Genomic DNA, 26,567 nt, shown 5'->3' on the forward strand with positions numbered 1-26,567 from the left:
AGCTAGCTTTGTATGGCCTTAATATCATTCTCACTATGTTATCTGCAGTTTTGATAATATGGTTTGGAATATTCTATTCTATGATATGGATGTATATGACAAAAAAGTTGGCCCCAAAATGGAACCTAGTGGTACTCCACTCATTGCATTTGTCCTGTCAGATTCATTTCCGTTTAGGACGACCCTTTGTTTTAACCATAGGTTTGTCCATTCTAGTAATCTACCATATTCCATGTGCTCGTACTTTCCTTGTCAGTCTTTCATGTGGAACCTTGTCAAAAGTTTTAAGAAAGTCCATGTATCGGAAGTCCTTGTTTGAATAGCTAGTTACCGTTTCCAAAAATTTAAGCAGGTTTGTAGAGCATGATTTATTTTTAAGAAGGCCATTGTTGTGACCCAAAGTGTGGGAGTGAATAAATTAAAAAAAATCTCTCAGAGTATGGGACAAGAGAAGTTTTACTCACCTAGTTGTACTCACCTAGTTGTGCTTGCGGGGGTTGAGCTCTGGCTCTTTGGTCCCGCCTCTCAACCGTCAATCAACAGGTGTACAGGTTCCTGAGCCTATTGGGCTCTATCATATCTACACTTGAAACTGTGTATGGAGTCAGCCTCCACCACATTACTTCCTAATGCATTCCATTTGTCAACCACTCTGACACTAAAAAAGTTCTTTCTAATATCTCTGTGGCTTATTTGGGCACTCAATTTCCACCTGTGTCCCCTAGTGCGTGTTCCCCTTGTGTTAAATAGCCCGTCTTTATCAATCTCGTCGATTCCCTTGAGAATCTTGAATAAGTTGATCATGTCCCCCCTAACTCTTCTGTCTTCCAACGAAGTGAGGTTTAATTCCCATAGTCTCTCCTCGTAGCTCATACCTCTCAGCTCGGGTACTAGTCTGGTTGCAAACCTTTGAACCTTTTCCAGTTTAGTCTTATGCTTGACTAGATATGGACTCCATGCTGGAGCCGCATACTCCAGGATTGGTCTGACATATGTGGTATATAATGTTCTGAAAGATTCCTTACACAAGTTTCTAAAGGCCGTTCTTATGTTAGCCAACCTGGCATATGCTGCTGATGTTATCCTCTTGATATGAGCTTCAGGGGACAGGTCTGGCGTGATATCAACCCCCAAGTCTTTCTCTCTCTCTGACTCTTGAAGTATCTCATCTCCCAAATGATACCTTGTATCTGGTCTCCTGCTTCCTACCCCTATCTTCATTACATTACATTTGCTTGGGTTAAACTCTAACAGCCATTTGTTCGACCATTCCTGCAGCTTGTCCAGGTCTTCTTGAAGCCTCAAGCTGTCTTCCTCTGTCTTAATCCTTCTCATAATTTTGGCGTCGTCAGCAAACATTGAGAGGAATGAGTCTATACCCTCTGGGAGATCATTTACGTATATCAGAAACAGGATAGGTCTAAGCACAGAGCCCTGTAGGACTCCACTGGTGACTTCACGCCATTCTGATGTCTCACCCCTCACTGTAACTCTCTGCTTCCTATTGCTTAGGTACTCCCTTATCCACTGGAGCGCCCTACCAGTTACTCCTGCCTGTTTCTCCAGCTTATGCATCAACCTTTTATGCAGTACTGTGTCAAAGGCTTTCCGACAGTATAAAAAAATGCAGTCCGCTCATCCTTCTCTTTCTTGCTTAATCTGTGTCACCTGATCATAGAATTCTATCAAGCCTGTAAGGCAAGATTTACCCTCCCTGAACCCATGTTGAGGGGTTGTCACGAAGTCTCTGCTCTCCAGATGTGTTACTAGGTTTTTTCTCACAATCTTCTCCATCACCTTGCATGGTATACAAGTTAAGGACACTGGCCTGTAGTTCAGTGCCTCTTGTCTGTCACCCTTTTTGTATATTGGTACTACATTAGCAGTCTTCCATATTTCTGGTAGGTCTCCCGTTTCCAGTGACCTACTATACACTATGGAGAGTGGCAAGCAAAGTGCTCCTGCACACTCTTTCAATACCCATGGTGAGATTCCGTCCGGCCCAACAGCTTTTCTCACATCCAGCTCCAATAGGTGCTTCTTGACCTCATCTCTTGTAATTTCGAATCTTTCCAAGGTTACCTGGTTTGCTGCCACCTCTCCTAGCGCTGTGACTTCTCCCTGTTTTATTGTAAAGACCTCCTGGAACCTTTTGTTGAGTTCTTCACACACCTCTTTGTCATTCTCTGTGTACCTGTCCTCGCCCACCCTAAGTTTCATCACCTGTTCCTTCACTGTTGTTTTCCTCCTGATGTGACTGTGTAGTAGCTTTGGTTCGGTCTTGTCTTTATTAGCTATATCATTTTCATACCTTTTCTCAGCTGCTCTTCTCACACTAACATACTCGTTCCTGGTTCTCTGGTATCTCTCTCTACTTTCTGGTGTTCTGTTATTACAGAAGTTCCTCCATGCCCTTTTGTTCAGCTCCTTTGCTTTCATACATTCCCTATTAAACCACGGATTCTTTCTTTGCTTCTCTGTTTTTTCCTGTCGGGCTGGGACAAACCTGCTTACAGCCTCCTGACATTTTTGGGTGACATAGTCCATCATGTCTTGTATGGACTTGGTTCCGAGTTCTGTGTCCCAATGTATATCCCATAGGAATTTATTCATCTCATAGTTTCCTTTCGGTACGCCAGCCCTTTGTTTCCCAGTTCTTTTTTGGGGGTGATAATTCCTAGCTCAACCAGGTACTCAAAGCTCAATACACTATGATCACTCATTCCCAAGGGGGCTTCCAACTTAACTTCCCTTATATCCGACTCATTTAGGGTAAATATCAGATCAAGCAAGGCTGGTTCATCCCCTCCTCTCATTCTTGTCGGTCCCTAGACGTGTTGACTTAGAAAGTTTCTTGTTGCCACATCCTGTAGCTTAGCTCTCCATGTGTCTGGGCCTCCATGTGGGTCTCTGTTCCCCCAATCTATCTTGTATGAATGAGTGTGTGTGTGTGTATGTGGAAGGAAGCTAGTGGATACATCTGGGACGACAGGACGTCGGTACCGTTTAAGAATCAGCTGATTACCTGGTTCTTACTAAGATCTGTATAATGCAATAATTACATATGTTCACCTATCAGTGTATGTGTAGGAAGAAATTTGCATTCTACTATGTTCATTATATGAGTGTTTTATTATGTATTTGCATCATGCTGGCGTGTGCCAGTAATGATAGTATTCTCTTATATATCTTGTGGTTTGATCATGGATGAGAGGAGTCAGGTTGGTGTCTCCTGGTGGACACGACCATATAAGGCAGTTTGTCACCAACAGTGGTGCACGCGACGTGACCATATAAGGCAGTTTGTCACCAACAGTGGTGCACGCGTCGTGACCATATAAGGCAGTTTGTCACCAACAGTGGTGCACGCGACGTGACCAATTATGCATCTGGACATACCCTGTAAATTATTTCTTGGTATTGCATAATATTACTGAATTATTTTCGGTCATGCATCTGGACATACCCTGTAAATTATTTCTTGGTATTGCATAATATTACTGAATTATTTTCGGTATTATGCAAAGTGTACATAATTATGTTTATACTTGTTTTGGAGTGATTATTCCCAGTACGTCAGAGTGTCTGCAAGAATTCGTATTTGATATATATTGGTAACTGTGTGGAGGCCAGGCATTGAGGCGTGGGCAGCGTTAATAGTATCGGGAGGATGGAGCTATCTTGAGGTTATCTTGAGAGGATTTCGAGGCTTAACGTCCCCTCGGCCCGGTCCTCGACCAGGCCTCATTTTTGTTACACACCCCCAGGAAGCAGCCCGTACCAGCTGTCTAACTCCCAGGTACCTATTTACTGCTAGGTAATATCAGGGGAGAAAGAAACTGCCCATTTGTGTCCGCCTCCACCGGGGCTCGAACCCGGAACCTCAGGACTACGAATCCGAAGAGCTGTTCATTCAGCTGTTTGGCCCCTTTGGACGTGTTGGTGACGTGAGCTGGTTGGACGTGTGTCTTAAATAAGTCTGTTTGGTTTCTGTTTATGTTCATAGGGTTTGATAATGAGTCTGGTTAGACGAATATACATATTCTATGCCATCTATCTTGTATTGTGTAGTCAGTGATCAGTGCTTAGAGGTGTTATTTCACCCATTGTGTTATAAGAATGTATGTGGATTGATTTATATCTATTTAGTGTGGGTTTGTTACCCCATTATACAGTAACCTGATATTGTCCTTTATATGGTTGTATTTATTTCTTTCCCTAGATATTCTTGATATTAATTGTGAGGCCATTTTACATGATTTACAACTGTACGGCAATATGAGCCTTACCAAGGTGACTGGGCTTATAATAACAGTACCGTCTAAGACTCATCCGCCAGTTATGACTGCTATAAGGAAGGCGTTACTTCAAGGACCCAGGGTGGCCGGAAGCGCACAAGGGCTGGTTGTGTGGAGGGCCAGAGGACATATGTGACAGATGTGGAACTGGGAGTTGACATTTGGCTGGAGCAAGTGACGGAAGGTAGTTCTGTCCTACACGTCAGACTGGGCGGTGATCCAATGGAAGCCGAGGGTACATCAACAGAGTAAGTGAGGACATCAGTTGGTGGACATGTCCCAGTCTGGTTGCCTCCACACCTCAGTGTAGCAGTGTAGACCGCTTTGTGGTTTACGTGAGTGGTCAGCTTGAGTAGCATATTTGTGATTTATGTGTGACTAACATTGGGCCTGTAATTTGATAGATTTTAGGAATTCTCAAAGATATATATTGTGACGATATTCTCTTTCAAGAGATTGAGCCTGCTCTTCTCTACATGAAGTTACGCATAATATACAAGAATAAGATGCTACCTTCAAGATACGTTTACCAGTAGCACAAAAACGTTTTGACCAGGAGGCAAAACGTAACCAAGACTCCACTCCCTCCACGCCGGCTCATCATCAACCAGCCAACTACCCTTCCCAGCCTGCCAGCTCCTGATTGGTGACTCGCTGACTGCACACTACACCTCAGCGCCCCCAACCTGAGTCGATGTCTGGGCTTGGTCCAGCCATTCAAGTCAGAATATCTTGTGCTCTCCAGCAGTGAACAACTAACTGATATACACTGTCTATCAGCTGGATGTTTCTCAGCTAGCGCTAATATTCTCAGCACCTGATTATATTTCACCTGATTATTTTTCATCTTTAAACTTTATTATTATTGTAGAGTAAACTTCATCCCTATTATTCATTTGTTATATTGTTTTGACTTGTTCTTTTGCACTGTACATTGCCAAGGGATTGTGTTTGTTTATATTTGTTTTCTAGATTAATTAAAGTTTCATTGTTCATACTTTGTGTTTTGCATGTCTTCCCCTATGTTACCACAGACAGACAGAAAACAGGCAAGCAGTCTATCTTTTTTTTTGTAAGTATGACTAAGCATTGACACCTGGCATTGGAGGACTGCCGAACATCTACACTCCAACACTTTCTCGTCACATTTAATAGGGGCCTGTCCGGGAGCTTCACTCAGGTACTAGTACCAGAACGTCAATTTGTGGTAAGCGTACTTGGCTTTGATACAGTTGCTTTTCAATATTTTGATTACTTTTAATATTTATATGGTGCTGTGTGTATTGTGCATTCCAAGAGTAGCATATGGTGAGTGTTGGATAACTTTTGATTACATGGTGACTGGAGGCCTCAGTCATTCTCTTAATTGGTCATCCCTCCCTCCGTGTTATTACTCGTGTTTTCCACCTTTTGTTCCCAGGATATTTCTCAATCTCAGACAGATCATCATTAAGGGTACCCTGGTACTTTGGTTTGTCTTCGGGTCAAAGCACCCTATCTTCTGCAATCCGACCGATGGAGGATAAAGAGGGCCATAGTTCCTCTAGCACGGACTACGTTGCTGAGTTGGGACCTCAGCAGCAGTTTTCGTCACCAGTTGACACTCGCACCCCTACACGTCGGTCAGAGATGATGATATTTACTTAGGTAGATAATTAGCTTTCTTTTTTCAGAGCACAAAGTTCGCTAATTCTGTAAGTATCATATTTCATTTAGTGGGAAAACCCTTGCTTCTGTCCTATAGAGACTCGGCAAGGTATGCCTACATTCTTGGACTACCTTATTCACTTTTGGAACAATTAAATGCTTCATTTGTTTTAGAAACTCAGTTTCATTTATTTAGTAGGATTTTCTTGCCCTTATTCTCTTACATTGAGTACCGGGTACAAGATTTCCTGCACTTTTGATTGACTATTCATTTACTATACTAAAAAGAACTTTAACGATTCCACAGGATAGTTGCCAGTTGCCACGTCATCCTGTTACTGACACTTACCATATCACAAGTATTCGTTGTACATTTATTTGCTAACTTTCACCATGTTTCGTCTCCAAGCTTTTCGTAACGATCCAGCTGGTGAAATTGGAACCTTAAGTCGTGCCAAGAGGACCGAATTACAAACTCTTGCACACGAGTATCAACTAGATGTTCCCCATGGAGCCAACAAAAATGAATTGCATAACTTAATAATGGATCACCTCTTAAATGAAGGGAAGATTGACTCTGAAACTCACGAAACTTATTCTATTACAGATAAACATGATCTGGCAACTATAAAACTCAAGCTCGAACTTGCAAAACTCGAACGGGAGCAACAGCAAGAATCTATCCACATGAGAGAAAGAGAGGCTGCCCTGGCGAAAAAAGCTCTACAAATCAGGAAAGAAGAAGCTGCAATCAGGAAAGAAGAGCAGGAAAGAGAAGCGGCAATCAAGAAAGAAGAACAAGAACGTGAGGCGGCCCTGGCGAAAGAATCTCTACAACTAAGGGAAAGAGAGGCTGCAATCAGGAAAGAAGAAAAGGAACATGAGACTGCACTACTCCGTGAGCGTGAGCGAGTACAGCTTGAAGCAAAACAACGTCACCTGGAGATGGAACACGAACATGATAAACGGCAAGCTAATAGTGCTCTCGAATATCGTCGGCAAGAACTCACGTTGGAAACTACACACCACACTCAGCGCCAACAAGCAACCGCTAGTCTTCCCGTAAGTTTCAAAGTCTCCCATGCAAGTAAGTTAATGCCACCATTCGTTGAGACAGAGATTGATGTCTTTTTCACCACTTTTGAGACCCTAGCTAAAAAACTTAGCTGGCCTGCAGATCAATGGTCTACCCTTCTCAGAGTGCATCTTAAAGGTAGAGCTGCAGTTACTCTTAGTACCTTAGCATCTGAGAATGACTACCAGACCCTGAAGCAAGCAGTTTTGGACGCCTACCTTCTCTCCACCGAAAGCTACAGACGAAAATTCTGTGACCATCTAAAGGCAAGTACCACCACCTTTCTAGAATTTGCTAATACCAACAAAGATATTTTATGAAATGGCTGGAAGCAGCACATGTCTCTACATTTACAGAGCTCGTCAACCTCATGCTAGTTGAGGAATTCTTGAGACGTGTTTCCCCTTCCGTCCGTTTATATCTAGCAGATAAAGAAGAAACCGACTACATCAAATGTGCGAAATCAGCTGACACCTACAGCCTCATCCACCGGCTTACACCATCACCACCTCCCAGTAAGAAGTCTTGGTATAGTTATGATAAAGTAGGTACAGATCAAGCAAGCTCCCAATTGTATTGTAAGTATTGCAAATTCAATGGACATACCATAGATAGATGTAGGAAAGCTCAATACAAAGGCAATGAAACTACTAAACCCAAACAGACTCCTCCTAAGTCCAGTAAGCCTGTGATGAATGTTGGTGTTCCTATTAATGATCTTTCTCTCTTCAGCAAACACCTGTATCCTGGAACTGTCTCTACCAACGGTACAGATTTGGAGGGACGTTTCAAATTGAAGATCTTGAGGGGCACAGCGGCTCTTCAGTCCATAATATTGAAATCAGCTGTGTCTAACATCACCTACACCGGGGAAACAGTCCTTATCACTGACCTCACTGCTACCACTCCGTATCCACTCGCCAGAGTCCACCTGGATTGTCCTTTTGTGACCGGTGAAGTCCAAGTCGCCATCAGGGAGAAGCCTTTTTCCATGTCTGGAGTTCATCTTCTCCTGGGTAACGACTTGGCAGAAGATTTACAACCGTCCAACCTGATCATCATGGACAAACCCCCAGGTGTGTAACTCTGTAGTGGACAATCCCATCTTTGAGTATGTTTCAGCAGAGGTCTATTATAGTCTTGTGGGTTGGTGGTGTCGTCGTGTTCCTCCTGTACAGACAACCCAACCCACAACTCGGTAGAGTGCTTATACCTCACTAGGAGATCACACTAGGCACTTCTGGCTCTTGGAGAGGGGCTCAACGCCACACGTTTAGGGGATGCGGCTCCAACACTTAGCCTCGTTGTCACGTGCACACACCCACTCGAGCCGCTGTGACTCCCCACTCTCTCCTTATGAGATATGATCTCCTCAATCCCCTATGACTTACTAGTATTACCTTCTACCCTGTCCACAGTAGTGGTTCTTGGTTCCTTCTCTCTCTCTCTCTCCTTCTTTACTACCTCCTGGGAAGCCTCACTAGGACAAGGGCAAACACCAGCAAATTGGGATACATTTACTGGACAGAGCACATACACAATACATACACACATATAATAATAATGAATCCTATACTCTATAATATTACAATCAGGCTGCTCTCCAACAGCATCAGAACTCTATTATCAGTTTACCAAGCGGTATCCTATCTTCTGATTCACCACCTGATACTATCAACCTCCTCAAGTTGATCAAGTCTACATACACTGTTGCACCATCAGCAAGAGAATATATATATGTATCTATAAATGTGTACAAAGAAAATCAGCATGTGAATGCAATAACATATATCAGTATAAATGTTCCTTGATACACAATAATGATCAATCGATCCTTCTATCAGTCCTAAAACACATACATCTGTAGGTAATCCAGCCTACGACTGTAACTCTAAACTTCAGTATAAAACACTCCTTGACATAAGAATGCCAACAGTCACTCACCTCTCACTGCGTCTTGCACGGTAATGACCACCAAACACTATCAACTCCCTACAAGTAATCCACCAGAACTTCCCTTCCACCTCTGGAAGTTCACTACCCTGATATCTTCAGGTTCTTCCGGGCTTCACTACCAGGATCCTCTGCAGCTCCTCCAGGCTGCTATCATGAAGTTTCCTTGAACAACTACGGTGCATCACCCTTCTGCTAGGGTCCTCCACAGCTCTCTTGGCTGCTACACCATGAAGTTTCCTCGAGCAACTATGGTGCTTCACCACCTCTACAGAAGCACGTGACACTCCTCTTCACTGCTTCTCCTCACAGCTCGAGGTCCTCGCTTCCACTACCTTGGAGTCTCATCAACAACTTCATCTGTGCTGGCTTCGAAGTTCTCAGCAACTTCTTCCCCAAAGGACAAACCTGCAACCCATCGACACTCCAATAAAAATGTTTCCCCTTTAACACATAAACAAAAATAATCACACAATATGTTTGCCTCAAACCTCTATCTGTCCTCTACATACAGTGAGAGTGGACTCCCCCATTTTGGGCGGGTCCATACTCCACCTCGCCTGGCGGGTGTGAGTCACACTGGGAGGGTCCTTCGCCGTCGCCTGCCAGCGCTCAGAGGAGGCGGATGTTGCTTCGTGTTCCTCCCTCTCCACTCTCTTATTTCAGGCTTTCTGCCTCTCCAAAATATGTCTAACTTATCAATAAACATTGCTACTGTCGCTGGGCACACGACCAACTACAAGCAATCACTATGAACTGGCGTATATCGTGCTTACCACAGATTGTCTGGTCGAGGGCGCTCCTCCCTCTGTCGAAGCTTGGTCAGGGCGCTTCCACGGCCCACAATAATGCCTCTGGGTGGTTTAATAAACACTCCTCGTCGCCCACGCCTTGAGGCCACACGTCCCCAGCTCGATTCCACAGCTGGTACGTCTGCACACTTCTCTTCTCTTCGAGATATATCACTAGGGGTTCCTTTCTGACGGGAGCTCAACGGAGCGCGGCTTTCCCCCTGCGATGTCTGGCCTCAAGTGAGGTCAAAGCCCTCCAGAAGCGAGCCTCACGCCTCCAGCAAAATGTCCACATCTCCTAGCCAGTCATTTATCTGTTTTCTTCTTCACTGCCTATAATCTTAAATTGTTATTTATATCCAAGCAACTATTTTACATATGTGTTATCACCTCAATATTTGCTAGACCTTCTAATCAGGTCAGGCTTGATGAATAACTCTCAAGGAGGAAGACTCGTTTCTCCTGCAGGCTGAGATCATAACACTCCCCCTCCCCTTATTTTTGAGAGTTATTCCAGTGGCAAAGCTCGGGATAATACATCCGCCACCTCACTGTCTCGTTCTTCAACCGATTGGTTCGACCGGTTGATCTGCTTACGTACTCCCTTAGGAGTCTACAATTAGTTCGTTGCACTTTGCAACATCCGGCTCACAACTCTCCAGAAACATGAACTTCTCGTAAACGATTTGACCTATCTGGCACCTCTTGGCTAGGCTGTCTTCCTTGGACGCCTGCACTCCATCGGTCCCCTCTACTTATTGTTTCCACTCTCCGTTTCTTCGTCTTCTTCTCTTCTCGTCCAGAGTCAGACATCTGCTGTCTGTACCTCCTCTGTCGTCTTCACACTTCCACCTACTGCCATTATTCTTCCGTCTCCTGTCATCATACTTCACTCCCTCGTCTTCACTGACGATCCTCCCTTTCGTCTCCTCATTTATCCGAGACCTCATCCTGTTTGACTTCCATCGAGTCCTCGGCTTTCTTCTATTCATCCATGCTTGTATCATCATCCTCCTCCCACACTTCTCACTTCTATACCACTCCATTTCTTCTCCTTCAACTCTTCTTCGTACCCTAAAAGTTTCTCTGAGCACTGTACTACATCCAACAGCACTCGACTGTACATGTCGCCTTACCTCTCCTAGAGTGCTCGTAAGCATCTCTCAACACATACTGTCTCTTCTCCTTTCATTTTCTCGGCTATTACTCTTCTTCACTATCTCCTCCACGTTTTCTGCGAAACATGTCAACTCTCGACATCTCCCACAACTTAACTCTACTATCCAAATGCCTCTGTGCTCGTGGACAACTCGACGCTCTACTCCCGTCCTCAGTCTGTCCACATCCTTCTTCATTTCTACTCAGCACAGTTGCATTCGCTTTCCAACTCTTAATTTCAGCAGTCTGGGCTCTACTCAGGTTCGCTCTCTTCACATGATTCTTCTTCGGCTGGGCCATCTTCACTTTTGACCTCACCAAGACTTCATTTTCCTGGGCTGGACCTTCATCAAACAGCCACGCTATATCTACGTCGATATCTTCCACCGGTTTAATCGACACTGTCTCATCTTCTCCAGCGTCTTCCTTGTCGGCCACCTCTGCCTTCATCACTACCGAGACAGGGTTTTCAATGCCTTGGCGGTCTTCTGACGCATCTCCTCGGATGTCAATCAGGTTCACACTCTCAGGTGTCCCACCCGTGCCGTGGCCTTCTGGGCTCTCCTCTGGCACAGTCTCCGCTATGACTCTTGGCAACACCTTTGTCCCGCACAAGTCATTCCCCAGGATCACTTGGACTCCTGGAATAGGTATGTCGGGGCAAACTCCCAACATCACCTCTGCTGACACATATTCCGACCTTAGCTGGACAGCACATACGGGCATGTCACTCTCAGACAATAACCCATATACTTTCATCTTCCCACTGCCAGCTAACCGCCAATCATTCCCAATCAGGCTTCTCACAATCAAGCTCTGATTAGCTCCGGTATCTCTTAAGATACCAACTTCTACCTCAGGTTGGCCTCCTACACTGATCCAACCTTTGCTCATGAACGGCCTATACCTCTCGTTCACTAAGTTCGCTCTCTGTGGTTTGTCTTGGAACACATTAGTATATCTACTTCGGGGGTCACACATGGCCAGGGTCACAACTCTCTTGCCCTGCCGACAATCTCGCATCACGTGACCCAATCCGTTACAATTGTAACACCTCACCTGGGAAAAGTCTCTTCTATATGTACCAAAGCGGCTCTGACTTTGTCCACTAACATGAGAGTTCCTCGGGCCAGGCACACTATTTGCACTCTGTGGGGCTTTATTGGACTCTTGATTTCCTGGATCACGAATAGTTTCTCGTTTAGCTCCTCCATCTTCACTTTCAGACGAAGTGCGCGACCTACTCTTCTGAGTTTTAGGGTACTTACTTTTATCTGCCCATTTATCAAAATTCTTCTCACCCCAGACTCTTCTGGGTCTTTCATAATTTCTTCCTCCCCAGACTCCACTGGGTCTGCAATTGCTGCGTCTCACCTCGCTTCTCACTCTGTTCTCCCTCAAGCTCTTATATGCTTCAGTAATCATATCCGCCCTATCTGCGGAATCTTTCACCTCCTTTATCCCTGCTTCTTGGATCTTGAACTTTGTTTCGGGATGCATCATCTCCAAGAACTTCTCCATGACCATCATTTGCTTCAGGTCAGCGTAAGTTCCAACTCCAGCAGCCTCAATCCACTTCTGGAATCGTCTTTCCAGATCCCTTGCTGTCTCAGCAAAAGTACACGGTCCAACCTTCACCATCTCTCTGAAGCGCTTTCTATAAGCTTCTGGGGTTAACTGAAACGAGCACAATATGCTGCTCTTTACTGTGGCATAATCCTGGCACTCTTCCAGTGACAATTGGGTGTATGCCTCCCTGGCTGCACCGGTCAATCTTAACTGGACCAGCTGGGCCCATTCCTTCTGTGGCCACTCTTTGATGCTGGCAACGTTTTCAAAATGCTCGAAGAAGCTCTCCGCCTCTTCGGGAACAAAGAAGGGAATGTCCTTCTCCCTAACCCTAACATCTGGTGGGTGTGATACCTGAGTGGTGCTCTCTGGCAACCCATGTTCAATCCTTTGTTCAGCCAAGGTTCTGTTCACTTCTATCGGCATTTGTTTTGTTCTCTCTTTTTCTTTTTCGACCTCTAGTCTTGCTTTCTCTTTTTCTTTCTCCATCTCTAATCTTGCTTTCTCTTTTTCTTTCTCCATCTCTAATCTTGCTTTCTCTTTTTCTACCTCCAGTCTGGTTTTCTCTTTTTCTACTTCCAGCCTGGTCTTCTGTTTTTCCTTCTCGGCTTCATTTTTCATCTGGAGTTCTAATTTCATCTTTTCCAGCTGGAACTGTCTCTCCTTATCCTCTCGTTGTTGCTGCATCTGGAGCTCTAACTGGAATCTCTCCAAGCTCCTATTTCGGCTACTTCTGCTACTACGGCTGCTCTTGCTGCCCCTACTCGATCCCTGGGATCTCACTTCATCCTGCCTATCGTCCTCCTTTCCACTTTCAGCTCCTTTTTGGGCTCCTTGTTCTGCCGCTTCACTTCTGGCTCTCAACTGTCTAAGGATCTCATCCTTCATCCCAGCAACTTTAGATGCTCTCAACCTGATGGCACATTTTTCTGCTATTTGTTTCAATTGATCCCTCGTGCAACCTTCCAAGTCCTCAGGCTTGCCTGACTCCACAAACGCTTGCACCTTATCCATCTTTGTCCTGTGAGTCTTCCCAAGAGAGAGAATATACACCTGTGGTCACACAGTTTATCTATTTCAGCAAGGGTGTACAAATCCACTCGTGGATAGGGTGTGGGTGTGTCAGTTCACTCTCCCGGACACAGGCCCCCAATTTATTATAGTCTTGTGGGTTCGTGGTGTCGTCGTGTTCCTCCTGTACAGACAACCCAACCCACAACTCGGTAGAGTGCTTATACCTCACTAGGAGATCACACTAGGCACTTCTGGCTCTTGGAGAGGGGCTCAACGCCACACGTTTAGGGGATGCGGCTCCAACACTTAGCCTCGTTGTCACGTGCACACACCCACTCGAGCCGTTGTGACTCCCCACTCTCTCCTTATGAGATTTGATCTCCTCAATCCCCTATGACTTACTAGTATTACCTTCTACCCTGTCCACAGCAGTGGTTCTTGGTTCCTTCTCTCTCTCTCTCTCCTTCTTTACTACCTCCTGGGAAGCCTCACTAGGACAAGGGCAAACACCAGCAAATTGGGATACATTTACTGGACAGAGCACATACACAATACATACACACATATAATAATAATGAATCCTATACTCTATAATAATACAATCAAGTTGCTCTCCAACACCATCAGAACTCTATTATCAGTTTACCAAGTGGTATCCTATCTTCTGATTCACCACCTGATACTATCAATCTCCTCAAGTTGATCAAGTCTACATACACTGTTGCACCATCAGCAAGAGAATATATATATATATATATATATATATATATATATATATATATATATATATATATATATATATATATATATATATGTATCTATAAATGTGTACAAAGAAAATCAGCATGTGAATGCAATAACATATATCAGTATAAATGTTACTTGATACACAATAATGATCAATCGATCACTCCATCAGTCCTAGAACACATACATTTGTAGGTAATCCAGCCTACGACTGTAACTCTAAACTTCAGTATAAAACACTCCTTGACATAAGAATGCCAACAGTCACTCACCTCTCACTGCGTCTTGCACACTAATGACAACCAAACACTATCAACTCCCTACAAGTAATCCACCAGAACTTCCCTTCCACCTCTGGAAGTTCACTACCCTGATATCTTCAGGTTCTTCCGGGCTTCACTACCAGGATCCTCTGCAGCTCCTCCAGGCTGCTATCATAAAGTTTCCTTGAACAACTACGGTGCTTCACCCTTCTGCTAGGGTCCTCCACAGCTCTCTTGGCTGCTACACCATGAAGTTTCCTCGAGCAACTATGGTGCTTCACCACCTCTACAGAAGCACGTGACACTCCTCTTCACTGCTTCTCCTCACAGCTCGAGGTCCTCGCTTCCACTACCTTGGAGTCTCATCAACTACTTCATCTGTGCTGGCTTCGAAGTTCTCAGCAACTTCTTCCCCAAAGGACAAACCTGCAACCCATCGACACTCCAATAAAAATGTTTCCCCTTTAACACATAAACAAAAATAATCACACAATATGTTTGCCTCAAACCTCTATCTGTTCTCTACATGCAGTGAGAGTGGACTCCCCCGTTCCATACTCCACCTTGCCTGGCGGGTGTGAGTCACACTGGGAGGGTCCTTCGCCGTCAGGACCCGGGCTCCCTCAGTTGCCTGCCAGCGCTCAGAGGAGGTGGATGTTGCTCCGTGTTCCTTCCTCTCCACTCTCTTATTTCAGGCTTTCTGCCTCACCAAAATATGTCTAACTTATCAATAAACATTGCTACTGTCGCTGGGCACACGACCAACTACAAGCAATCACTATGAACTGGCGTATATCATGCTTACCACAGATTGTCTGGTCGAGGGCGCTCCTCCCTCTGACGAAGCTCGGTCAGGGCGCTTCCATGGCCCACAATAATGCCTCTGGGCGGTTTAATAAACACTCCTCGTCGCCCACGACTTGAGACCACACGTCCCCAGCTCGATTCCACAGCTGGTACGTCTGCACACTTCTCTTCTCTTCGAGATATATCACTAGGGGTTCCTTTCTGACGGGAGCTCAACGGAGCGCGGCTTTCCCCTTGCGATGTCTGGCCTCAAGTGAGGTCAAAGCCCTCCAGAAGCGAGCCTCACGCCTCCAGCAAAATGTCCACATCTCCTAGCCAGTCATTTATCTGTTTTCTTCTTCACTGCCTATAATCTTAAATTGTTATTTATATCCAAGCAACTATTTTACATATGTGTTATCACCTCAATATTTGCTAGACCTTCTAATCAGGTCAGGCTTGATGAATAACTCTCAAGGAGGGAGACTCGTTTCTCCTGCAGGCTGAGATCATAACAGGTCCAAGAAAGTGATGAAGTTTCTCCTCCGGTTTTGGTGACCACGCGTGCCCAAGCTGCATGCCCGCAACCAGCTGACTCTACTGGTACCGCTATCCCTCAAGACCCTCAGAATCTATCACCTAATCTCACTAGTTTGGAGTTCCGTAAGTTACAGAGGGAGGATCAATCATTAACACCATTATTCTTCCAGGCTGAGACTCAACCTGACAGTATCCCTGGGTTCTTCCTAGAGAATCAGTTGCTTTACCGCAGGTACAGACCCAGTAAGCTGAAGGAGGACGACGATTGGGCAAATGTCGAACAACTAGTAGTTCCCACCAGCCTACGGCCCGATATTCTACACCTGGCCCACGGAGCTCTATCTCACTATGGTTTTAACAAAACCTACCACGGAATCAGACAGGACTACTACTGGCCAGGTATGGTTAAGGACGTCAAAAAGTACGTGCAGCAGTGTCATACATGTCAGATGGCAGGTAAACCTAACATCTCTATTCCCCAGGCCCCATTGACTCATATCCAGGTGCCTGCGGAACCTTTCCACAGACTCATCATAGACTGTTGGTCCTTTACCCTGGACTAGTTCTGGCAACGCCTATATACTAACTATCTTGTGTCCTACCACCAGATTCCCCAGAGCAGTTCCAGTAAAGAACATCACGGCTGCTACTGTGGTGAAACACCTATTGAAGATATTCACCCAGTATGGATTTCCAAGAGAGGTTCAAAGTGACTGTGACACCAACTTCACTAGTGATCTCTTCAAGAAAACACTGGAGGAGTTCAACATCACCCAGGTACTGTCCAGCCCCTATCATCCTGCTTCACAGGGTTCTCTTGAACGTAGTCATCAGACTATTAAAGCACTCCTAAAGAAATTTTGCAATGAAACCTTGAAGGACTGGGATAACTTGACCTCAATGAGGTCGAGTAAATGAGGACTTGACCTCATTATGTGCATTTTCAGAAGTCTCCCCAATGAGTCTCTAGGAGTATCTCCTTATGAGATGCTCTACGGACGTAAGTGCCGTTCAGCACGAAATCCAGCTACTCCCTGACACCCAGCCGATTCGTCAACCTTTCAACAGAATCAGCCCGAGCAAAAAAGAGGTCATGCGTGCTGAGGTACAGTACCTCCTGGATCATGGGCTGGCCACCCCTTGCGAGTTCCCTTGGGCCTCACCCTGCATCTTGGTGCCGAAACCGCAAGGTAAAGTGAGGTTATGTGCTGATTACCGGAAATTTAATCTTCTATCAAGGATGCTTATCCATTACCTAGAATAGATGACATCCTTGACACCATTGGTAACGCTCGGTATTTCTCCAAGCTAGACTTACTAAAGGGATACTACCAAGTGTGTTTGACGGAGCGAGCTAAGGAAATATCTGCCTTTACCACTCCTTTTGGCCTTTACAGATACGAACGCCTTCCATTTGGACCATGTAAAGCCCCGGCCACCTTCCAACGAGCTGTCAACCGCGTCATCCAGGGCTTAGATAACACCTACGCCTACTTGGATGACATCCAAGTAGGCGTAAGTGACATCCAAAACAGCAGCATATGTATTGATTCCTACCCATGAATACATGAACAAAATTAGCGACATCGTAAGTGACGACTCCAAATTTCAACGAATCACGAGGAACCCCGTAGAAGACCTTAAGCGGAAAGTAAACAAAACAATAACAGCAATCAACGCAAAGAAAGGTAGTGTGCATTTCAATAAACTTCAAGGCGACTATGGCTTAGGATATGCCTACGGCAATGTTAAGACGCATAAACCAGGTAACCCACTACGCCCTATAATCAGCCAAATACCAACCCCAACTTATCACCTGGCAAAGAAACTCAATGAACTCCTAACTCCATACACTCCAAGTAAGTTTAGTCTACAATCATCAGCAGATTTCCTAGAATTGATCAAATCTACCCAGCCCGATGGAATCATCGCTTCCCTGGACGTTGAATCCCTATTTACCAACGTCCCAGTCGACACAACCAAAGGAATGATACTGGACAGAGTATACATAGACGAGAGCACCCCCAAATTAGACATACCTGAGCCACACTTGAAAAGTCTTCTCGAAGCATGTACAAAGGAAGCCCCTTTCATCAGTCCACAAGGAGACATGTATTTACAAATAGACGGAGTAGCAATGGGCTCCCACTTAGGAGTTTAATTTGCTAATTTTTATATGGGAACCATCGAAGATAGGGTCTTCAGTAGCAGACAAAAACCAACTGTATACTGCCGTTATGTAGATGACATATTCGTAATAGTAAAAGACTCAGATGAACTAATTGACCTAAAAAGACACCTAGAGAGAGAGTCAGTACTCCGATTTACACATGAAAATAGTGAAAATAACAGTCTGCCATTCTTGGATGTACTAATAACAAAAACAGGAACCTCTTTAAGCACCAACGTATATACCAAGCCCACCAACATAGGATTATGCCTGAACGGTAGAAGTGAGTGCCCCCAAAGATACAAAGCCAGTGTTCTCAATGCTTATATTCGTCGAGCGCTTACCCACTGCTCTGAATGGAGCAACGTGAGTAGAGAGTTTGAAAGAGTAACTCAGGTATTGGTGAACAACGGGTATAGCAACGCGGAAATAAACGCTGCTATAAGAAGACACTTGGACCGTTGGTATAATTCAGAACCTAGAACAGAAACCACAACACCCCCAATAAAATTATATTACAAATCAACCATGCACAGTAAACATATAAAAGAGGAAAGAATAATGAAAGAAATAATCCGTAAAGGAGTAAAAAGCACTACTCCTAACCAAAACATAAACCTGATAATATTCTACAAAACCAAGAAGACTTCCGAACTCCTTATCAAAAACAGCCCGAAGCCGACGGAGAACCCTCTACAGCAGTCAAGCGTTGTATACATGTACACTTGCCCCCACGAAGGATGTAACCTTCAATGTAAGTACATAGGTATGACGTCGACCAAGCTGACGAGGCGTTTGACATGCCATCTTCAATCTGGTGCCCCTAGGAATCACATGAGACAAGCCCATGACATTACTCTAACAAGAGAAATGTTGAACAAGAATACTTGCATAATAGACTAAACCCAAGATTCAAGAAGATTACAAATTCTTGAGGCAATTCACATAAGAATAGAGCGACCTGCCATGAACACCCAAATCACGGAACTATTTACTCTACCCACCAGAGTAAGGACAAGACATGAACATATCGATGCCAACACAGAAGACAATGTCCAACCTAACAGGCCAATTACACTGGATTAATCTTTGTGTTTAGATAGGAGATGCCTCGTATGGGCCAATAAGCCTTCTGCAGCCTCTATGTTTCACCTCACATTTATCCCTTATGTATCCCCCCATGTTTTCACCTTCATTGTATTATCACCTGACCTAATGCGGGTATAAAATCAACTAGTATTGTAAGATCTGTTCACTTGAGAATGAACCATGGAGGTTCGAAACGTCGTGCAAATTATACAAATAAGTGTAATACACTCTATAGTAAATCACTTCTTTTCTTCACCTTAAAAGTACGAAAATGAGTTTTGGAGAACTCCTATTTCAATTAAGCCCTGATGCTAAGAAAATAGTTAGAGGGATAGAAGCCCTAAACCAGAAAATAATAAATACAGAATATGCGGTCATATTCAATGAAACATGTTTGAAACAAAACCTGCTGCCAGTATACACCAATATAAACCCACATGACCCAGCAGTCCGCAATACAGAGTTTACCTATAGGTATAGGCAAGAGCTCATTCGGCATCAACTAAACAAGAAGAAGGAAGCCCTCCAAACCTTTATAGAGCAGGCGGAGCATCTGTTAAACAAATGGACCCTGTACGACATCCCTATCCAACTCAAGCAAACCATCAACAGTGAACTATTTAACCTGAAACAACAACATAAAACTCTTGTAGAAACAAAGACACTCCGTAAGTTAACATCCCTAAACGGTGGACAGCTAAAAATCCCTCGTCCTAAAGATGGCTACTTTAACCTGACTTCTTATGATATTACCCAGGACCAACGAGACCTCTTAAATCTTGGTCTAAATTGTCAATTCTTATCTAAACCAAAGATGCATCAAAAACGCCTGGAAATCGAAATGCTTCTGGACGATATCCATAAGCTAGAAGACAACAAAAAAGTCATCACCACTGACACACTTCAAGCTGAACTACTTGCAGAAGCAGGGAAAAAACGAGGAACATATTCATCTACAATCTTAACCCCACGACTCAAAGAAGCAGCGAAACAACTAAAAAATCTGAAAGACGTAACAATAAGAAAAGCCGACAAAACAGCAGCATATGTATTGATTCCTACCCATGAATACATGAACAAAATTAGCGACATCCTAAGTGACGACTCCAAATTTCAACGAATCACGAGGAACCCCGTAGAAGACCTTAAGCGGAAAGTAAACAAAACAATTACAGCAATCAACGCAAAGAAAGGTAGTGTGCATTTCAATAAACTTCAAGGCGACTATGGCTTAGGATATGCCTACGGCAATGTTAAGACGCATAAACCAGCAAAGAAAACAATAACTACGCCCTATAATCAGCCAAATACCAACCCCAACTTATCACCTGGGAAAGAAACTCAATGAACTCCTAACTCCATACACTCCAAGTAAGTTTAGTCTACAATCATCAGCAGATTTCCTAGAATTGATCAAATCTACCCAGCCCGATGGAATCATCGCTACCCTGGACGTTGAATCCCTATTTACCAACGTCCCAGTCGACACAACCATAGGAATGATACTGGACAGAGTATACAAAGACGAGAGCACCCCCAAATTAGACATACCTGAGCCACACTTGAAAAGTCTTCTCGAAGCATGTACAAAGGAAGCCCCTTTCATCAGTCCACAAGGAGACATGTATTTACAAATAGACGGAGTAGCAATGGGCTCCCACTTAGGAGTTTAATTTGCTAATTTTTATATGGGAACCATCGAAGATAGGGTCTTCAGTAGCAGACAAAAACCAACTGTATACTGCCATTATGTAGATGACATATTCGTAATAGTAAAAGACTCAGATGAACTAATTGACGTAAAAAGACACCTAGAGAGAGAGTCAGTACTCCGATTTACACATGAAAATAGTGAAAATAACAGTCTGCCATTCTTGGATGTACTAATAACAAAAACAGGAACCTCTTTAAGCACCAACGTATATACCAAGCCCACCAACATAGGATTATGCCTGAACGGTAGAAGTGAGTGCCCCCAAAGATACAAAGCCAGTGTTCTCAATGCTTATATTCGTCGAGCGCTTACCCACTGCTCTGAATGGAGCAACGTGAGTAGAGAGTTTGAAAGAGTAACTCAGGTATTGGTGAACAACGGGTATAGCAACGCGGAAATAAACGCTGCTATAAGAAGACACTTGGACCGTTGGTATAATTCAGAACCTAGAACAGAAACCACAACACCCCCAATAAAATTATATTACAAATCAACCATGCACAGTGAACATATAAAAGAGGAAAGAATAATGAAAGAAATAATCCGTAAAGGAGTAAAAAGCACTACTCCTAACCAAAACATAAACCTGATAATATTCTACAAAACCAAGAAGACTTCCGAACTCCTTATCAAAAACAGCCCGAAGCCGACGGAGAACCCTCTACAGCAGTCAAGCGTTGTATACATGTACACTTGCCCCCACGAAGGATGTAACCTTCAATGTAAGTACATAGGTATGACGTCGACCAAGCTGACGAGGCGTTTGACATGCCATCTTCAAACTGGTGCCCCTAGGAATCACATGAGACAAGCCCATGACATTACTCTAACAAGAGAAATGTTGAACAAGAATACTTGCATAATAGACAAAACCCAAGATTCAAGAAGATTACAAATTCTTGAGACAATTCACATAAGAATAGAGCGACCTACCATGAACACCCAAATCACGGAACTATTTACTCTACCCACCATGAGAGTAAGGACAAGACAAGAACATATCGATGCCAACACAGAAGACAATGTCCAACATAACAGGCCAATTACACTGGATTAATCTTTGTGTTTAGATAGGAGATGCCTCGTATGGGCCAATAAGCCTTCTGCAGCCTCTATGTTTCACCTCACATTTATCCCTTATGTATCCCCCCATGTTTTCACCTTCATTGTATTATCACCTGACCTAATGCGGGTATAAAATCAACTAGTATTGTAAGATCTGTTCACTTGAGAATGAACCATGGAGGTTCGAAACGTCGTGCAAATTATACAAATAAGTGTAATACACTCTTTAGTAAATCACTTCTTTTCTTCACCTTAAAAGTACGAAAATGAGTTTTGGAGAACTCCTATTTCAATTAAGCCCTGATGCTAAGAAAATAGTTAGAGGGATAGAAGCCCTAAACCAGAAAATAATAAATACAGAATATGCGGTCATATTCAATGAAACATGTTTGAAAGAAAACCTGCTGCCAGTATACACCAATATAAACCCACATGATCCAGCAGTCCGCAATACAGAGTTTACCTATAGGTATAGGCAAGAGCTCATTCGGCATCAACTAAACAAGAAGAAGGAAGCCCTCCAAACCTTTATAGAGCAGGCGGAGCATCTGTTAAAGAAATAGACCCAGTACGACATCCCTATCCAACTCAAGCAAACCATCAACAGTGAACTATTTAACCTGAAACAACAACATAAAACTCTTGTAGAAACAAAGACACTCCGTAAGTTAACATCCCTAAACGGTGGACAGCTAAAAATCCCTCGTCCTAACGATGGCTACTTTAACCTGACTTCTTATGATATTACCCAGGACCAACGAGACCTCTTAAATCTTGGTCTAAATTGTCAATTCTTATCTAAACCAAAGATGCATCAAAAACGCCTGGAAATCGAAATGCTTCTGGACGATATCCATAAGCTAGAAGACAACAAAAAAGTCATCACCACTGACACACTTCAAGCTGAACTACTTGCAGAAGCAGGGAAAAAACGAGGAACATATTCATCTACAATCTTAACCCCACGACTCAAAGAAGCAGCGAAACAACTAAAAAATCTGAAAGACGTAACAATAAGAAAAGCCGACAAAACAGCAGCATATGTATTGATTCCTACCCATGAATACATGAACAAAATTAGCGACATCCTAAGTGACGACTCCAAATTTCAACGAATCACGAGGAACCCCGTAGAAGACCTTAAGCGGAAAGTCAACAAAACAATTACAGCAATCAACGCAAAGAAAGGTAGTGTGCATTTCAATAAACTTCAAGGCGACTATGGCTTAGGATATGCCTACGGCAATGTTAAGACGCATAAACCAGGTAACCCACTACGCCCTATAATCAGCCAAATACCAACCCAACTTATCACCTGGGAAAGAAACTCAATGAACTCCTTACTCCATACACTCCAAGTAAGTTTAGTCTACAATCATCAGCAGATTTCCTAGAATTGATCAAATCTACCCAGCCCGATGGAATCATCGCTTCCCTGGACGTTGAATCCCTATTAACCAACGTCCCAGTCGACACAACCATAGGAATGATACTGGACAGAGTATACAGAGACGAGAGCACCCCCAAATTAGACATACCTGAGCCACACTTGAAAAGTCTTCTCGAAGCATGTACAAAGGAAGCCCCTTTCATCAGTCCACAAGGAGACATGTATTTACAAATAGACGGAGTAGCAATGGGCTCCCACTTAGGAGTTTAATTTGCTAATTTTTATATGGGAACCATCGAAGATAGGGTCTTCAGTAGCAGACAAAAACCAACTGTATACTGCCGTTATGTAGATGACATATTCGTAATAGTAAAAGACTCAGATGAACTAATTGACCTAAAAAGACACCTAGAGAGAGAGTCAGTACTCCGATTTACACATGAAAATAGTGAAAATAACAGTCTGCCATTCTTGGATGTACTAATAACAAAAACAGGAACCTCTTTAAGCACCAACGTATATACCAAGCCCACCAACATAGGATTATGCCTGAACGGTAGAAGTGAGTGCCTCCAAAGATACAAAGCCAGTGTTCTCAATGCTTATATTCGTCGAGCGCTTACCCACTGCTCTGAATGGAGCAACGTGAGTAGAGAGTTTGAAAGAGTAACTCAGGTATTGGTGAACAACGGGTATAGCAACGCGGAAATAAACGCTGCTATAAGAAGACACTTGGACCGTTGGTATAATTCAGAACCTAGAACAGAAACCACAACACCCCCAATAAAATTATATTACAAATCAACCATGCACAGTGAACATATAAAAGAGGAAAGAATAATGAAAGAAATAATCCGTAAAGGAGTAAAAAGCACTACTCCTAACCAAAACATAAACCTGATAATATTCTACAAAACCAAGAAGACTTCCGAACTCCTTATCAAAAACAGCCCGAAGCCGACGGAGAACCCTCTACAGCAGTCTAGCGTTGTATACATGTACACTTGCCCCCACGAAGGATGTAACCTTCAATGTAAGTACATAGGTATGACGTCGACCAAGCTGACGAGGCGTTTGACATGCCATCTTCAATCTGGTGCCCCTAGGAATCACATGAGACAAGCCCATGACATTACTCTAACAAGAGAAATGTTGAACAAGAATACTTGCATAATAGACAAAACCCAAGATTCAAGAAGATTACAAATTCTTGAGGCAATTCACATAAGAATAGAGCGACCTACCATGAACACCCAAATCACGGAACTATTTACTCTACCCACCATGAGAGTAAGGACAAGACAAGAACATATCGATGCCAACACAGAAGACAATGTCCAACATAACAGGCCAATTACACTGGATTAATCTTTGTGTTTAGATAGGAGATGCCTCGTATGGGCCAATAAGCCTTCTGCAGCCTCTATGTTTCACCTCACATTTATCCCTTATGTATCCCCCCATGTTTTCACCTTCATTGTATTATCACCTGACCTAATGCGGGTATAAAATCAACTAGTATTGTAAGATCTGTTCACTTGAGAATGAACCATGGAGGTTCGAAACGTCGTGCAAATTATACAAATAAGTGTAATACACTCTATAGTAAATCACTTCTTTTCTTCACCTTAAAAGTACGAAAATGAGTTTTGGAGAACTCCTATTTCAATTAAGCCCTAATTAACCACCCCACCGCCGGCACTCGGATAGTTATCTTGGGCATAGCATTTAACCAAATAAATAGATAACTATCCGAGTGCCGGCGGTGGGGTGGTTCAAATAGCTTAGGCTATCACCTCATTATGTCCGGTCGTGATGGTCAAGTGGATTAAGGCGTCTTGTACATACCAGTTGCGTTGCTTCTGGGAGTATGGGTTCGAGTCACTTCTGGGGTGTGAGTTTTCAGTTGCATATTGTCCTGGGGACCATTCAGGCTTGTTCGCATTTGTGTTCCTCACGTGTGCCCCAGGGAATGAGGTGATTTGGTAAAATGCTATGCCCAAGATAACTATCCGAGTGCCGGCGGTGGGGTGGTTCAAATAGCTTAGGCTATCACCTCATTATGTCCGGTCGTGATGGTCAAGTGGATTAAGGCGTCTTGTACATACCAGTTGCGTTGCTTCTGGGAGTATGGGTTCGAGTCACTTCTGGAGTGTGAGTTTTCAGTTGCATATTGTCCTGGGGACCATTCAGGCTTGTTCGCATATATATATATATATATATATATATATATATATATATATATATATATATATATATATATATATATATATATATATATATATATATATATATATATATATATATATGTCGTACCTAGTAGCCAGAACGCACTTTTCAGCCTACTTTGCAAGGCCCGATTTGCCTAATAAGCCAAGTTTTCATGAATTAATGTTTTTTCGACTACCTAACCTACCTAACCTAACCTAACCTAACTTTTTCGGCTACCTAACCGAACCTACCCTATAAAGATAGGTTAGGTTAGGTTAGGTAGGGTTGGTTAGGTTTGGTCATATATCTACGTTAATTTTAACTCCAATAAAAAAAAACTGATCTCATACATAATGAAATGGGTAGCTTTATCATTTCATGAGAAAAAAATTAGAGAAAATATATTAATTCATGAAAACTTGGCTTATTAGGCAAATCGGGCCTTGCATAGTAGGCTGAGAAGTGCGTTCTGGCTACTAGGTACGACATATATATATATATATATATATATATATATATATATATATATATATATATATATATATATATATATATATATATATATATATTTATATATATATATATATATATATATATATATATATATATATATATATATATATATATATATATATATATATATATATATATATATATATGTGGGGGTTTTCGTTTTTGCTTTCACGACTGCAATGCGTACGTCTCCAATGTACATGTGGCAGACGCTTCACGAAGCTGTCGGAATTAGCAGAATAAAAAATACGACAGCAACCATACAGGGCCTGGGAGCAACGGTCGAGTTAGAGTCCTTGAGGGTCTCTTCTCAGACTAGCCTCACCTGGTCCTGCTCTACGTTGATCGTTGGAATCTCCTCAATGATTTAACACTTTAAGGGACTCCTAGGGTCCTCATCACATTTATAGTTTGTGACTTATAGGCAACTCGGTGTTGAAGACACTTAGAGATGAAGGCTTGTGTACTATTGGCAGTATTCAGAAGTGGTTCAACGGAAACACCGCATAAAGCTTAACAGTAGTTTATTTACTAACTTAACCACTAATACACAGGGTGCTTGATTTACTTTAGA

At 43.2% G+C, this 26,567-nt stretch overlaps 1 protein-coding gene across 1 annotated transcript; it reads left to right on the forward strand.

Annotated features, from left to right (window-relative positions):
• Positions 1 to 3,148: 3,148 nt before the first annotated feature.
• Positions 3,149 to 26,503, forward strand: LOC138350601 (involucrin-like). Its single transcript, XM_069301628.1, has 3 exons — positions 3,149 to 3,164; positions 6,553 to 7,007; positions 26,435 to 26,503. The coding sequence occupies exons 1-3, from the start codon at positions 3,149 to 3,151 to the stop codon at positions 26,501 to 26,503; spliced, it is 540 nt and encodes a 179-aa protein (XP_069157729.1).
• Positions 26,504 to 26,567: the final 64 nt, after the last annotated feature.

The sequence above is a fragment of the Procambarus clarkii genome, chromosome 46 (genome assembly GCF_040958095.1).
Source record: "Procambarus clarkii isolate CNS0578487 chromosome 46, FALCON_Pclarkii_2.0, whole genome shotgun sequence".
NCBI classification, from domain to species: Eukaryota; Metazoa; Arthropoda; class Malacostraca; order Decapoda; family Cambaridae; genus Procambarus; species Procambarus clarkii.

What these genes read in the sequence shown, in the direction of transcription:
- LOC138350601 (XM_069301628.1), top strand. An exon ending in AAGCAACCGCTAGTCTTCCC is followed by an intron (nt 7,008 to 26,434) that starts GTAAGTTTCAAA and finishes TCGGTGTTGAAG; the next exon opens with ACACTTAGAGATGAAGGCTT.